This window comes from Microcaecilia unicolor, chromosome 10 (assembly GCF_901765095.1).
Source record: "Microcaecilia unicolor chromosome 10, aMicUni1.1, whole genome shotgun sequence".
In the NCBI taxonomy this organism is placed as follows: domain Eukaryota; kingdom Metazoa; phylum Chordata; class Amphibia; order Gymnophiona; family Siphonopidae; genus Microcaecilia; species Microcaecilia unicolor.
The window spans coordinates 174,895,764-174,912,303 of NC_044040.1; the positions used below are offsets into that span (position 1 = coordinate 174,895,764).

At 40.4% G+C, this 16,540-nt stretch overlaps 1 protein-coding gene across 3 annotated transcripts in view; it reads left to right on the forward strand.

Annotated features, from left to right (window-relative positions):
• Positions 1-462: 462 nt before the first annotated feature.
• Positions 463-16,540, forward strand: part of U2SURP (U2 snRNP associated SURP domain containing) — a 178,660-nt gene continuing 162,582 nt past the window's right edge. For 2 of the 3 annotated variants that reach the window (XM_030216897.1, XM_030216898.1), the window contains exon 1: positions 463-588. In XM_030216897.1, the coding sequence (XP_030072757.1) occupies positions 544-588 (45 nt within the window). In that variant the 5' untranslated portion in view covers positions 463-543. Of the gene's footprint in view, positions 589-627; positions 1,007-16,540 lie in introns of those variants that run through there. The other variant, XM_030216899.1, reaches the window with a different exon arrangement.

Here is a 16,540-nt window from a genome sequence, read left to right on the forward strand (position 1 = left end):
CATTTATAAATATGTTAAATAGCACTGATCCCACCCTGCAGCACTCAACTATTCACCTTCCTCCATTGAGAAAAATGGCCATTTAACCCTACCCTCTGTTTTCTGTCCAATAACCAATTCCTAAGCCACAGGACATTTTAATTTTCCTTTCATGAGGAACTTTGTCAAAAGCTTTCTGAAAATCTAGATACACTACATCAACCGGCTCACCTTTATCCACATGTTTATTCAAGCCTTCAAAGAAATAAAGCAGATTGATAGGGAAGAAGACTTTGACTGAACCCATGCTGACTCTATCCTATTAATTTGTCTACACAGACTATTTCTTCTACACTTTCCTGCGACAGAGAAATATCGACGTACCAACCTGCGCAACCCTTTTCCACCCGGGCCGCGCGTCCCACAGGCGGTCGAGAAACGTAACGCTACTGAGACGCAGCCGTCCGTTCTGTACTCCGGTAATCGATTTAGTTAATCCCACCCCCTGTCTTGTTCTCATCTCACAGTCGGCGCTCGATTCGCTGTAGCTGAGCTACACGTAAGATGGCGGACAAAACGGCAGGCGGGTCGCAGAAAGCAAATCCAAAGGTGAGTCGAGGCTTTTCTTACCGTGTAGCTAGCTGGTGAAGAAATGCCGGAGAAAGCGAGTCTGAGGTTCTTGTAAGAGCGGAGGTTGATGGCTGACTGGTGCGGGTCGTCGCGGTGGACGGCGGCCGGCTAGACGTGCGCAGGTTCTCGGGCCTGTTCTCTTGCGGCCCGGCTAGGCCTGGCACAGTGAGACATGCTGTTGGTCCTCAAACGGCTTCGCTCCTCGGGTTGGATGGTCCTTCAGCGCCGTGACGTTGGTCCTAAGAAAGGTGGGCTGCTCTGGTGAGCGATCTGGTCGGGAGGCTTGCTGGAGGGGGCGTCGTGGTGCTGAAGGTTGCGCCCGGGATTCCGTGGCTGTTCTTTAAGAAAAAGCCCTGCCCTGACTTCTTAGCAAGGCCTACATCCAAATTCTATAAAGGTATGATTCTACCAGCTATTAGTATAAAGTATTTAATGTTTGTTTTCGTGTACGTTTTGTTCACAGTTGGAAATAGGCACGTATTTTACGTTTTTGATGTATATATCAAAATAACAATAATATATGCCTGTTAGTGTAGCGGTGGTTTCTGTTCGTGCATTTTATCGTGTACATTCCAATGTTTCCCTGAAATTAAGAGTGTAGCCAGAAATCAGAAAACTAATGGGATGTGGCCATGCATAAATTAATATATAAGGAGCTAATCCAGTGTTAAACTAGTCAATTTTAAGCAAACTAATGGATTTGGATTTTAGCTTATGTCTTTGCATTGGTAGCTCAAGCTATGTTATGGTTGGGTTTAGTCTGTATTTCCTGGAGAAGATGTTTTTAAATTTGTCTTGAGTCAGTGGAGGGTAAAATAACGTGGGCAAAGTCCCTAGGATCATTATTGGGAGGAGAGATCAATTTTGAAAAAAAATTAGAATTGTTTATGAGAATTTATAAACTACCTATACAATGTGATAAAGGGACCTAGGTAATGTGCAGTTAAAACACACATAAAGCAATACAAAAATCAAAACGCCCACAGAAAATATCAAACATCCCTCCCCCCCCCCCCCCGTTTACTAAGCTGCACAGCAATACTGACTCAGCCCATTTAAAGTGAATGGGTTGTGTCGGCGTTAGCAGGTGGCAGCTGCTATTGCGGCTTAGTAAGATTACTAAAAATCAAACAAAAAAACCCCAAAAAACCAAACCTCACAAGAAACAATGGACAACAGTATTTGCAAAATTTTAAGACATTTCATTATTAGTTTTCCTTGCCATATGTATACTGGGTCACAGATACTGTGTGTGATCATAATGTTACATGATTGATGTATTAAACTAGAGTTAAGTTCTGTAAATGTGAGCCTCAGAATTTATTTATATATTTATTATTTGTTACATTTGTATCCCACATTATCCCACCTCTTTGCAGGCTCAATGTGGCTTACAATTCGTCATGGATACTGAAATAGAAGAGAGTATATATTTGGCTTTACAGAGTGTTTTGGGTTACATGAAGATGAAATACATGATAGTATAAGAGCAAAAGGCATTATAAGATAATGCTGGATGTATTAAGGGTTGTACAGTTACATGTGTTGCTCATTGTGATATATCTTGTCAAAGAGATAAGTTTTTAATGCTTTACGGAAGTTGGTCAATTCATACACCGTTTTCAGGTGCCTTTGAATGTTTTATTGTTACCTTGAACTGTTGCAAGATGGTAACAAATAAGTGCCTTTAAATAAAATAAAATGGCTGCATAAACACTGATACATTTTGCTTTGTATTAAATGTTTAGTTTATATTAGCTTGTAATGTATTCTGTAGCTTACGGTAAACAGTTCAGATATAAAGTGAATGAAAGGTTAGTTTGTATGAGGATTTATCTTTTGTGTCTAGTTGAGTGAGCTCTTTGTTCCTATTGGTTGAAACTTACCCCCCCCCCCCCCCCCGTTTACTAAGCTGTGCTAGTGCCGACACAGCCCATTCACTTTGAATGGGCTGTGTTGTCATTGCTGTTAGTGTGTGTTAGTGTAATAGAATAAACGGCGGTGCATATCTGCTTAATATACACAGTGACCCAAAAGGTTTACAGTTGGAGTGGGTACCTGAGACAGTGGGAGAGAGAGTGACTTGTCCAAAGAGTGTCAATAACTGACAGAAGTGGGATTTGAACCTTGTCTTCTCTGGCTTGAACCCCATTGTACTAAGCACTAGGGTGCTTCCTCTTTTTTTTTTTTTTTTAATACGAGTGTTACTTGTTTTATAATAACCCTGTTTATATAATTACGTTAGTGGGCCCTATTAAGTATAAAAGCTGGCTGTTACAGTAGTAACTAAAATGATTAGAAAGCTTGGCTCTATTTTATCATTGAAGTTGAATTGCCTGGAAGCCAAGGGATTAGATATAATTCATAGGTGTAGCACTTCATGTCCGCAGTGGTTTATGGTTTATTAAAAAGTGATGAATTGTCTTTCCTCATTAAGATAACAAGGCGATGCACAAATGAAACCAAATAAAACAAAGTTAAAAAAGATCACCACTAAATTAAATAGGAAAAAGTAATCAGAAGAGAAAAGTGAGACCCTTGTAAAAGGAAACAGACTTTGAACCTAGTGAAACTGCTGGAGACCATCAAGGGTTAATTGAATGGTGAAGGCTTGTTCAAATATGTGCTTTCAGCAGACCTTGAATTTTTGGGGTAAGAGCGCTAAAGCCAAATCTGAGATTGAAGGAAATTCGAATGAAGGTGCCCCCCAAAAGAAAGCACGCTCTTGGTGGAGTCATAACAAGCTTCCCTTAGGGATGGAATACAGAGACGGTTATCATTGGGAGAGTGAAGAGTTCTGGGTAGGGCATAGGGAAGGATAAGGGATGACAAGTACAGGGGTATGCCAGAGTAAAATACTTTATGGGCAAGAGCCAAAATTTTGTATTGAATATGGTAGGGAAACCAGGGTTGCTTAATGAGGAGAGGAGTAACATGGTCAAATCTAGATGCGTTGGTGAGAATTCGGACAACTGTATTCTGAATCATTTGATGACGACCAGTTGAGTGCTGTGGGAGACCAGAATGGATGACACGAGTAATCTAAATGTGGCATAAGGGTGTAGAGGGAGGCTTTCTGTGATGACGGGTCAAGATAATATTTGACGTATCTGAACTGTCACAGGAAAAGAAACAAGCTTGGGCCAGACTAGTAATTTGTTGGGTGAAAGAGTTCCTGATCTATGATGATCCCCAGGTACTTAAAATGGGATACTGAAGTTTGAAATGGTGGGAGAAAGTGAAAGACCCAGTTATCCAGTTCACAGTACATTTTGATGGGTTGAGGACAAGGAAGTTGTCTGCTAACCAGGTTTTAATAGGGGCCAGAGCTGCATATAAGTCGGTAAGATCAGAGGTTAGAGAGTTGTTTTCATAGAAAAGAAGAAGGGCTAAGGAAAATATTGAATAAACGTAGAGCTTTTGTGGCATCCTGCAGGACATCGGATAAGAATCTGAGAGTGAGGAGGCATGAGAAATGTAGAATGTACGAAAGTTGAGAAACACAATAAACCATGAAAGAACCGAGCATTAAGTCTTAAGACGATCATGGTCAACAAGGTCAAATGCTGCTATAAGGTCAAGAGGTACTAGAAGGGTGATGTTACCAGAATCCAAAGTTTAATGAAGATCACTTAAAAGAGCAGTTAGAATAATTCCAAAACTATGGCCAGGGTGGAAACCGCATTGCCGAGGCTTCAAAATGTTGCAATCCATTGTGTGAGCCAAAAGTTGTCTGCAGATATATTCAGTAATTTTAGAGGCGATACAAAGATTAGTAAAAAGATGATAGCTGGAAGTATGGTCAGGACATAAGTTTGTTTTTTTAAAAATTGCCTTCACTACAGCATTCTTCCAGGTAGTTGGGAGAGAGACTGGTTGAAACCATGTGAAAAATGAAAGGTAGGAAACAATGGTAAGGAATAGTGAGCCAAGATGACAAAATTGGATATGAGAAACTAGTGAATCTGATGGAACCAACGAGTTTGGTAAGTGAAGTTAAGCTTGGAATAGAGAACAACTGCCAAGAATGAGTTGACAGTTTGGGAATAGCAATGGAAGGGGAGGGCAAGAAAGGCTGGTTGAGGAAATAGGAGAGGGTGGATTATAAGGAAATATAACCATAGAAGTGGGTAATTGAGAAAGGGATCCTGAGGAGGACAAATGAAGTGGGGAATGGGAAGTGGTAGGACAAGAAGGTGGAAGCTGTAGTGATGATCAGAGATTGGCTATTTTATTGATAAATGAAGTTGCCTGAGCATCAGGTGAAAGGGAACTCATAGGAGGATTTTCCGAGAGCTTAAGTTCTGTGAGCCTGAAATCTGGTTTCGCCACCAGTTTTCATTAGTAGTTAGCTGCAAAACAACCTGTGTTCTGGATATGTTTAACCAATTGGCCGTATGTGTAGAACCAAAATTGCAGTTGCTGTGAAAGAATTTCAGGTGTTAAAGGGAAAACTATGTGTACAATCATCTAAGTTGATTTGTGTTAGAGATGATTGGAAGCAACTTTATTTTCAAATGATTTTTCAATGTTTAAGGGCCCTTTGACTAAATTGCTTTATAAAGTGGCCTTAGAGCGTACTTACACAGGTCCTTCCTGTGAACTAAGACCATTTTTACCGCAGCAGTAAAATGGATGATTTTTTTTTTCAAGCTTTAATGGCCGTGCATAATGTTGACATTAGTGTGGAGCCATTAAAAAAAAAAATACCACATTAGCACTTAGCAACACCTATTTTGTAGGCAGTAAGAGCTCACATGGTAATCTATGCTAAGTAGTATGTGGTAATGAAAATGAGCTGATAAGTGAGGACGTGCCCACTCTGCCCCAGGCATGCCCCTTCCATTCAACAATAAGCAGTATTTTTAGTACATGGGTAGTGTGCACAAATTATAAACTTACCACAGGAAAATGCCTGAGCGCATCCCGTGGTAAGGCATTTTAAGCTGTGGTAACTGCGCACAAGCACTTACTGCAGCTTAGTAAAAGTACTTTTTAATGATCACATTTGTCTGATTAATGTACACGTAAGAAAATAATAGTATTAAATTTGTAGATGCAAATTTGTTTGTAATAATAATAAACTTCCCTGAAAACTTAATTCCGTTTGTCTATAAAAATACACATTTTGGGGGGAACGACTTATTGACCAATTTTTGAAATATCAAAAGAATTGTTCAAATCAAGATTTAAGGGTGAAAAAATTGGATTCCTACAGTTAAGGAGATGAGGGGAGAGAGGATGAGAAATAGAATCTTATGGTTATGGCTCTCACCAGTGGAATGAACTCCCAGGAGATATTCAAATGGAGGATAGGAAAACATTGTGAAAGATGATCAAGACATGGTTGTTTCTGGCATAAAGATACTTTCAAGTCAACGGGCTATTAGGATGAGGTGGGGGGGGGGGGGAGGTTCTGACTGAGACTGAGGTTGCTGAAGCTCTTTATTTTATTTTGCTTTGCTTTGTTGAATATGGTGTATTTTATGATTTCATGGATGTTTAATTGTGGACATCTTTAAACAAATAATCCAGTAACTGTTGTATAGGTGGTATATTTTTTTAAAATACAAGTTTAAAATTAGGGAGTGGATTTTAAGACTGCATAGTCCTTCCTCTTGGTTTAAACGAGGGGTTTTTTTTATCAGTCCTTGGATAGGTGTGTCCCAATCAGGTTTTCAAGATATCCCTCAATGAATATGCATGACATAGATTTACATGCACTGCAGCAGTCTGCTTCCAACTTGTAGGAAGTTTACTCATTTAAAAACTTGATTGGCTAGGTTTGTCTTGAGGACAAACTAATATGTGCCACTTACAACAGAGTAACATAGTAGATGATGGCAGATGATTGACCTATATTGTCCATTTGGTCTACCTGACAAAATAAACTCATAGCATAAGGTATGATGCATATTTGATCTTAAGTACATAAGTAATGCCACACTGGGAAAAGACCAAGGGTCCATCGAGCCCAGCATCCTGTCCACGACAGCGGCCAATCCAGGCCAAGGGCACCTGGCAAGCTTCCTAAACGTACAAACATTCTATACATGTTATTCCTGGAATTTTGGATTTTTCCCAAGTCCATTTAATAGTGGTTTATGGACTTGCCCTTTAGGAAACCGTCTAACCCCTTTTTAAACTCTGCCAAGCTAACCGCCTTCACCACATTCTCAGGCAACAAATTCCAGAGTTTAATTATGTGTTGGGTGAAGAAAAATTTTCTCCGATTTGTTTTAAATTTACTACACTGTAGTTTCATCGCATGCCCCCTAGTCCTAGTATTTTTGGAAAGTGTGAACAGACGCTTCACATCCACCTGTTCCACTTCACTCATTATTTTATATACCTCTATCATGTCTCCCCTCAGCCGTCTCTTCTCCAAGCTGAAAAGCCCTAGCCTCCTTAGTCTTTCTTCATAGGGAAGTCGTCCCATCCCCGCTATAATTTTAATCACCCTTCGCTGCACTTTCTCCAATTCTACTCTATCTTTCTTGAGATGCGGCGACCAGAATTGAACACAATACTCAAGGTGCGGTCGCACCATGGAGCGATACAGTGGCATTCTAACATCCTCACACCTGTTTTCCATACCTTTCCTAATAATACCCAACATTCTATTTGCTTTCCTAGCCACAGCAGCACACTGAGCAGAAGGTTTCAGTGTATTATCGATGACGACACCCAGATCCCTTTCTTGGTCCGTAACTGCTAACGTGGAACCTTGCATGACATAGCTATAATTCGGGTTCTCTTTTCCCACATGCATCACCTTGCACTTGCTCACATTAAACATCATCTGCCATTTAGCCCCCCAGTCTCGTAAGGTTCTTCTGTAATTTTTCACAATCTTGTCGCGAGTTAATAACTTTGAATAATTTTGTGTTATCAGCAAATTTAATTACCTCGCTAGTTACTCCCATCTCTAAATCATTTATAAATATATTAAAAAGCGGTCCTAGCACAGACCCCTGAAGAACCCCACTAACTACCCTTCTCCATTGTGAATACTGCCCATTTAACCCCACTCTCTGTTTCCTATCCTTCAACCAGTTTTTAATCCACAATAGGACATTTCCTCCTATCCTATGACCCTCCAATTTCCTCTGTAGCCTTTCATGAGGTACTTTGTCAAACGAGTCATTCCGTGTCAAGTGGACCAGGGGTCCCCACCTCACCATCTCAGATTTTGATGAAATTTGGTACATAGTTTCTTTGTGATAAAAAACTAAGCTGTGCAAAAGTTTAGTTCAAAAGACTAAAAATTGGAGGTTCTAGGGGACCTCAAGTAAAGGGTTGCAAAATGTCGCCTGAGCAAAAATGACATTTTGGGCCAACTTCCAGAAGCTGTAAAACTGGAAGTTTTAGTAGTACAAGGGGGATATTTGGAGAACCTGCACTACATTTAGGGCTTAATGAACTGGCAAAACCCCATGTTTCTTGTCCTCTTACTTTGTGAATGGTTTAGGCTCAAACTTTGCCAAAAAAACGGCAAAAATCAATTTACAGCGATGTTGAGGCTGCTGTAGTTTCTAAACTAGTTGGCCTTTCAGGTTGATTTTTGGTAGGTGTACTAAATGCACGGCTGTAATGAGGCATTCCAATTTGCAGCACTTTCCTTCAAGTGGTTGAAAAATTATAAGCGTTCAAAGTTGGTATAAAAAGCATTTTTGCCCATTTTGGGCTATCTTTGATGCCCTTGATCTCCAGTGGGACAGCTTCAATATTCTTTCTTTTAGCACCATTAGAAAGAGCAGATTTCCTTCTATCAGAATATGTAATTTTCATTTTGGAGTCTCTTCATATAAGGATTGCAAAAATGCCCTCAAATGTTTGCGGGCAGCAGCCTGTGATTTCTTCACTACACCCTTGATGCAAGTGTAGTAAAACTGATTCTTCTTTCAAAAAGCACCAAATTTTAAAAATAAAGAACACATTGAGGCATATTTTCAAAGCACTTAGCCTTCCAAAGTTCCATAGAAACCTAGGGAACTTTGGAAGGCTAAGTGCTTTGAAAATATGCCTCTATATGTTATAAAACTGTATTCAAGAAAACTAAAAAAAACAGGAATGTTTTTTAGGATGTGGAAGGATGAGGCCAGGTTTCAAAACAGGTTTAAAGAAAACTGCAGTCAGTTAGGATGACCGACTTGGCCAATTATGATTGGTGGACCCTGTTGCAAGGCGTCTGAGTGTCTGTTGCTGGTGTTTCTTCACCCTTGCTACAGTTTGACCTCTTAGTGAACTGTAGGCATCAAAGTAAGCCTAGCAACACTCAGGAGCCAGGAGGTACCAGAAGCATACAATTGGGCAATGAAACAAACAATTCTGCCTTGCAACAGGGTTCACCAATCATAATTGGCCAAGTCTAACTGGCTAAAGAAGTTTTCTTTAAACATTGTTATAAAACTGTGTTCAAGTAAACTAAAAAAACAGGGTGGAAACCATTGTATACATACTTCTTGTTGAAGAAACTCGCACCTGCACCGACAGGCTCATTTATATTGAATTAAATGCCACAAATGAAGATATTAATCACTTTAGACTGAAGTAAAATTTTACCCATTGAAAACCTGATTGCAAGAATAAATGCGTTTGTTGAACTGATGCTAATGGTCATCAATGGATCCAGAAAGATCAGATGAATTTCCACTTTGCTCAGTTGGCTGTTCAAGTACATCAGAGTGTCATTTACTGACATACAATAAAAATAAAGGTTTGAAATTAATTGAAGAGCTTCTGCCTGATCAACAGAAGTTGTTACAAGAGCGTTCTGGTCAACTTTTCGATGCTGGATCAACTATTTGCCTTCATGAGTTCAAAATGGCTGCCGAGTAGATAGGACGTGATTTTTAGAGCTCCTGGCGAACCTACCTTATAACTCCTAGAATGCCCAAGAGAAGGGGGAAAGCCGCTGCCGCAGCCTCCCAGCGGCTTGGAACCCCGACTCAAAGAGGACCCATCGATGCGTTTTTCCAGCGGGTTTTGGACACAAATACATCGGTGAGCGGCTTGCTGTCGACTCCAGTGCAAGTTGAAGGTGCGAGTGAGTCTTTAGAGCTGGAAATCTCCCTTAGCCCCGATGCTCGAACACCACCTCCTCCTCCTATGCCTCGGGAGCTCGGTGCTCAATTGGTAATGTCTTCAACTCCAATCCCGGAAGTGGATGTGAAGTTAGGCAGTAGTGAGGCAAGCAAAGATCTAAGAACAGAGCTTACCACGACGGCTGAGTCAACTACGGAGGATCAAAGTGTTTCCAGTATGGCAGGAATCTTTCCACTGCAACAAAAGACGGAGGTAGGAGCTTTTTCATTTGCTCAATTACAGGTTAAACCTCCTGAAGTCACGTTAGACTGCCTTTGGACCTTAATAGTAGATTTAGGCAAGGCATTAATTCCCCAAGTACAAAAGGTAAAACATGAAGTTGAAAGGGTGGAAGAACAAGTAAAACAAGTAAATATTCAAGTGGAAAAACAAGAAAAGGATATAAAACATTTACAAGATGTACAACAGACTATCTTAAAGGATTTAACAAACTCTAGAAGGAAGATAGAGATTTTGGAGAACTCTACCAGAAGTAACAATTTACGTTTTGTGAATTTTCCCTATCTGAAAGAGATATCTCCTAGAGAGATGCTGAAATTATATTTTCAGGAAATTTTTCAAATAAAAGAAGAAAATATTCCCTTGTTTGCACAAGCATATTATCTTCCTTTCAGGAATCAACAGGTTTCAGATACTCAACCCCTTAATGTGACGGATTTGCTGGAATCTTCTATAACAGACCAAGCAGCAGCCGCTACCTTGGTAGCGACTGTTACTTTTTCCTCAGATAAATTTTGGATTTTTAAACTATTTTTCAAAAATCGTGAAAAGACCTTTAAGGGACATAAAATCAATGTCTACCCTGATGTGTCGAGAGAAACACAAGCACGGAGGAAGAAATTTCTTCAGAAGAAGCAGGAAACGTTACAAATAGGAGCAACTTTCTTTTTAAAATTTCCCTGCAAATGTTTGGTTACCTACCGGTCTGAAAAATTTGTCTTTTTTGATCCCTCTCAACTGGAAGCATTTATAACATCTAGAAGGATAATTGGAACAATTCTACCAACTATAAACAATGTTTGATGATATAAAGAATGTCCAAATCACACCTATCTACTATTTTGTTTTATTTTTATTTCCTTAAAGTTCTTCAACTGTAATCTATATTTTGAACTCCCAATGTGGACTTATATTGGTTTCTGAGGAAATAGTTGGTAATAGATTTTGTTTGATATTGTAACCTCATTTACTGATTTTCTTATCAATTTTGTGTAGTAGCGAAATTGAAATATAATAAACAATACAATTATAAAAAAAAAAAAAACAAAACTATTTGCCTTCATCATGAATCCTTACTGTTGAAAAAGTTTGAATTTTTGCAAAGAACCTGCTGTAACCCATTTTCCAAAGGTGGTCATAATGCAAAAAGGGGCTTAAGAGTGCTGGATGACACACTAGCAGCCCAGCTAAAGGCCTTAACAAGCAAAATATTTGTGCCGGGTCAGAAACTATGTCCATCTTGTCGAAAAGACGTCAGTAACAGAGCTGCTGATTCTTTATCATCATCAACAACAGCAGATGATGAACACAGTGACATTTCTGGCAAGTTGAACAAAAGTTTGACATCTCTTGGTATTTCTCCATTAAAGTTCAAAAAAGTCAGCAAGTGTGATGTACGAGGCTACACCAAGCGCAAAATCAGGCGAGTGCAAAATACTTTGAGTCATCATCTTGCAGTTGCTGGTGGCTTAGACCTAAATGAGTTTGAAACTCAACCTTCTACCAGTTAGAAATGTGACAAATGTTCTGATTATGATGACCTGCTAAACGAGTTGAAAACAAAGTCCAAGTTTCAGCAAATCATGCAGAAAAGCTGCAAATACTAACTTTAGCACCAAACAGCTGGTCTATTGAAAGAATTACCTCAGAATTCATGGTTTCAACTAGAATGGTTAAAAAAGCAAGAAATCTGAAATCAGTTTGTGGAATTCTGGCAAAACCAGACAAGAAGAAAGGTAAAGTTTTATCAGAAGAAACAGAAAAAAAAAATTCTTGGCTTTTTTGAAGATGGTGAATTCAGTAGACTGTGCCCAGGGAAAAAAGATTTTGTCTCTGTCAGAACTGGCACTGAAAAAATTCAAATGCAAAAGCGCTTGCTGCTTAGCAATCTAAAAGAAATGTATGTTGCATATCATACTCGAAATGGGCCATAAGTGGGTTTTTCCAAATTTTGTGAGCTAAGGCCAAAATGGTGTGTCACTGTTGGCTCATCTGGTATGCATTCAGTGTGTGTTTGTGTCATTCATCAAAATGTGAAGCTTATGCTTGCTGGAAGCCATCTGCTGAACGAAGATTACAAAGCACTGATGGCTAAAACTGTGTGCAATTTGGAATGCAAAGAATGCATGCTTCACAGGTGTGAAATATGACCAGGTAAAGATGTGCTTGAAAATTACCTGACAAGTGTTCAGTGATGCTGACCCAGGTGAAACAATCGAGTTTAAGCAGTGGGTTCATACAGATCGCACCACACTGGAGACCAAACAGATGTATGTTGATGATTTTGTATCTGAGCTTGCATTGAAAGTTTCAAACCTGTCAATTCACCATTACATTTCCAAACATCAGACACAATACTTAAAAACTGTTAAAGAAAACCTAAATCCTTGTGAAATTGTTGTTCTCTTGGACTTTGCTGAAAACTACTCCTTTATTGTCCAAGATGCTGTTCAAGGTTTCCACTGGGAAAACAGTCAAGCTACACTGCATCCATTTGTTGTGTACTTCCGTGATGCTTCAAGTGAAATTCAGTGCATAAGTGTTTGCATAATAAGTGACAGCTTGCGGCATGATGCAGTTGCTGTACATGCATTCTTGGAAAAATTAATCGCGTTCTTGAAAAGCAAAATTGGAGAAATAAAATATGTAACATACTTTAGTGATGGCTCAGCTGCACAATACAAGAACTTCAAAAACTTTGCCAACTTGTGCTATCATCAAACAGAATTTGGAATAAGTGCACAGTGGAATTTCTTTGGCACAAGCCATGGCAAGTCACCATGTGATGCCATAGGTGGTACAACAAAGCGACTAGCTGCTCAGGCTAGTTTGCAACGACCTAAAATTAGCCAAATTCTCACAGCACAAGGCTTGTTTGAATTTTGTGGTCAAAAAATAAATAAAATCAAGTTCATTTTTGTTTCCAAGGATGAAATTGAATCTTCAAGATCTGCACAAGAGGAAAGATTCAGTAAAGCTTCCACAGTTGCTGGAACTCGTGAAAATCACCAGTTTATTCCCATTGACTTGAACCAAATTTCAGTCAGTAGAGTGTCAAATGATTCCTCCTCCTCATTTGTTGTCAAACTTTGTCAGTCAGATGACCCAGTGAGTGTACCTGGCATAAATGTGTCTCAACTTCAGCCTGGGCAGTATGTTGCCTGTGTTTATGACAACAAATGGTGGATTGGCAATGTCTGTGACACATCATTTGAAGAACATGATGCCTTGGTCAACTTTATGCATCTATGTGGGCCTGCACGATCATTTCATTGGCCTAGCAGAAGAGATTCTTGTTGGATTTCTGAACAGCATATTCTAGCAGTTCTTCCAGTACCAGCAACTACAGCACTTGGACGACAGTATACATTTCCAGAAACAGCAGTGAAACTTATCAGTGAAAAATTCTTGTCACTTCAGCACTGAGGTTTTATTTGGGAACCATTAAGACACCCCCATTAGGCTTGAGAAACTAGGCAAAGACAACCAAATGAGGCTTGGGAACCTCAAGTAAGATGCCCACCTTCAGGCTTGGGAACCTGTGCCAAGTGGCTGGACTTGCCTGGCTATCGGGCGTGACCTCTTGGCGATGAGGTTGCCACTTCCTATTGAATTGGTAGTGGCGTAGCCACCATGGACCATCGCATGCTTAAAGCAACTGAGTGACTTATACAGCAATTAGAAACATCGATGGGCCCTATATCCGTTTCATCTATCATTCAACAATACTGGCCAAAAAACACTTTTTTTGCAATCCTTATATGGAGAGACTCCAAATTGAAAACTACATATTCTGATAGAAGGAAATCTGCTCTTTCTAATGGTGCTAAAAGAAAGAATATTGAAGCTGTCCCACTGGAGATCAAGGGCATCAAAGATAGCCCAAAATGGGCAAAAATGCTTTTTATACCAACTTTGAACGCTTATAATTTTTCAACCACTTGAAGGAAAGTGCTGCAAAGTGGAATGCGTCATTACAGCCGTGCATTTAGTACTCCTACCAAAATCAACCTGAAAGGCCAACTAGTTTAGAAACTACAGCAGCCTCAACATCGCTGTAAATTGATTTTTGCCGTTTTTTTGGCAAAGTTTGAGCCTAAACCATTCACAAAGTAAGAGGACTAGGAACATGGGGTTTTGCCAGTTCATTAAGCCCTAAAAGTAGTGCAGGTTCTCCAAATATCCCCCTTGTACTACTAAAACTTCCAGTTTTACAGCTTCTGGAAGTTGGCCCAAAATGTCATTTTTGCTCCGGCGACATTTTGCAACCCTTTACTTGAGGTCCCCTAGAACCTCCAATTTTTAGTCTTTTGATCTAAACTTTTGCACAGCTTAGTTTTTTATCATAAAGAAACTACCGTATTTTTCGGACTATAAGAAGCACTTTTTTCCCCTAAAATTTGGGAGGAAAATGGGGGGTGCGTCTTATAGTCCGAAGGTAGATTTGGCTGGCTGGCAGGCCGCCCGCCCTCCGAGTTCGGGATCGCCCTCCCCCCGGCCCTGTCACCACTTCTCCCTACTCACGTCACGCAATCTTCCCTTGGTCTAGTGACGTTGGGGCAGGAAAGAGCCCCCTCTTTCCTGCCCAGCGCGCTGCTCTCCATCCTCCTGTATGCAGCCTGACGCGGCCATTTGAATCTCGCCGAGACCGTCAGGCTGCATACAGGAGGATGGAGAGCAGCGCGCTGGGCAGGAAAGAGGGGGCTCTTTCCTGCCCCAACGTCACTAGACCAAGGGAAGATTGCGTGACGTGAGTAGGGAGAAGTGGTGACAGGGCCGGGGGGAGGGCGATCCCGAACTCGGAGGGAGGGATTCGGACAAGACGCACCGGAGCACCTAGGTTTTAGAGGAGGGAAAAAGGAAAATTTTTTTTCCTGTTTTCCTCCTCTAAAACCTAGGTGCGTCTTATGGTCCGGTGCGTCTTATAGTCCGAAAAATACGGTATGTACCAAATTTCATCAAAATCTGAGATGGTGAGGTGGGGACGACCTTTAAAATTGGTCCACTTGACACGGAATGACTCAAACGCCTTTTGAATATCCAGATACACAATATCAACTGGCTCCCCTTTGTCCACATGTTTGTTTACTCCTTCAAAGAATTGAAGTAAATTGGTCAGGCAAGATTTCCCCACACAAAAGCCGTGCTGACTCGGTCTCAGTAATCCATGTCCTTGGACATTTTGTTCAAATTTTATCTGTTGCACGAGTCAGGTGTTAAACGAAGTTTCCCAAAATTTGAGGTCTCTAACTGCAATAGTTGCAGATCTAGACCCTCTTTTCTGAAAGGTTGTCAGTCTATGAGCGCGCGACATTTACCAAAATGCCATTTTTGGGGTCTAATAAAATCCAAACACATTTATAAGAATGGCTAAAAAATTCAAATCCTGTACAGTTTTTGATGCTAATTCCAATGAAATACATTTTAACATTATGGATGCAAAATCCAGTCAAACAAGTTGACTCAAAGTGTGAATCAAAATTGGTCGTGACTCATTGGAACATATTTGGACCAATATTCAGACCGCAACAACTTCCATGCAAAGATACGGACTTGAAATTTTGAACAAGCATTATGCTTGTGCTGGACATAATACTGCCAGATTTGCAACTAACCAGCATCTATAACCGCCCTGCAGGATCTCTTCAAAGGTGGCACTGTCAGCGCAAATGGTAAAATGTACCAAAGTTCAAAGCCAATTTATTAAAAAAGAGTCTGCCTGAATCAGCTTGTGAACAGTATCATCTGAAAGAGAAAATTGTGCTCTACAACACTGATATGTTTTTGTTTTGATTTATGAACTGATTTCTTCGTCAAACCACCAATACAGAAACCTCCTATTTGTAAAATCAGAATGTTGCCCTTTCATCTCTGATGAAACATCCATTTGAGCGTATGGAATCATCGTTAACCAAGAATTTGGTCTGGAAAGTGATTTTCCTAGTAGCTGCTATTCTAGCCAAAAGAATTTGTGATCCTCGGGGCTTTTAGTATAAGGTTCATATGTGTCTGTTTCATAATAAGGTAGTTCTGTATACTTGCCCTAAATTCCTGTCAAAGGTGGTGACACCTTTTCATATGAATGAAGAAATAACTCACCATGTGTTTTATCCTAAACTGCACAAGCATTCATATGAGAAGGCCCTCCACATTCTTCACAGCAATTAGGCTCTTGCTTACTATTTAAATAATCAATCAATCTACACAACTGTTTTAGCACCAACAGTCAGTGGCAATGTGTATACTAGTAAATTGGCTAGTTTCCTGTATTCAATTATGCTACGAGCAGATGGGATCCTTCTAACCAATATAGTCGGACCTCATGAGCTTGGAGCCACTGTGGCTACTGTAGCTCTGTTGAAATCTGGTTTGCATCCTTCCTGGGGACCCGAGAAGTAAAGGGCTCTGAGGGCCACACTCCATCTGGCAAAGCAGGCCTGGGCAGACTCGATTATGCAGAGCCTGAGGGGGACCCCCTGGTGGATCTGGAAAGCCTGCACATGCTCTTCTTACCGGAGAACTCTACGTCAGACCCCAATCCTCCCCAGTTGGAGAAGGAGGTGCACTCACAGGTCATCTGGCTTCTTAGACAGGAAGAGCTCCC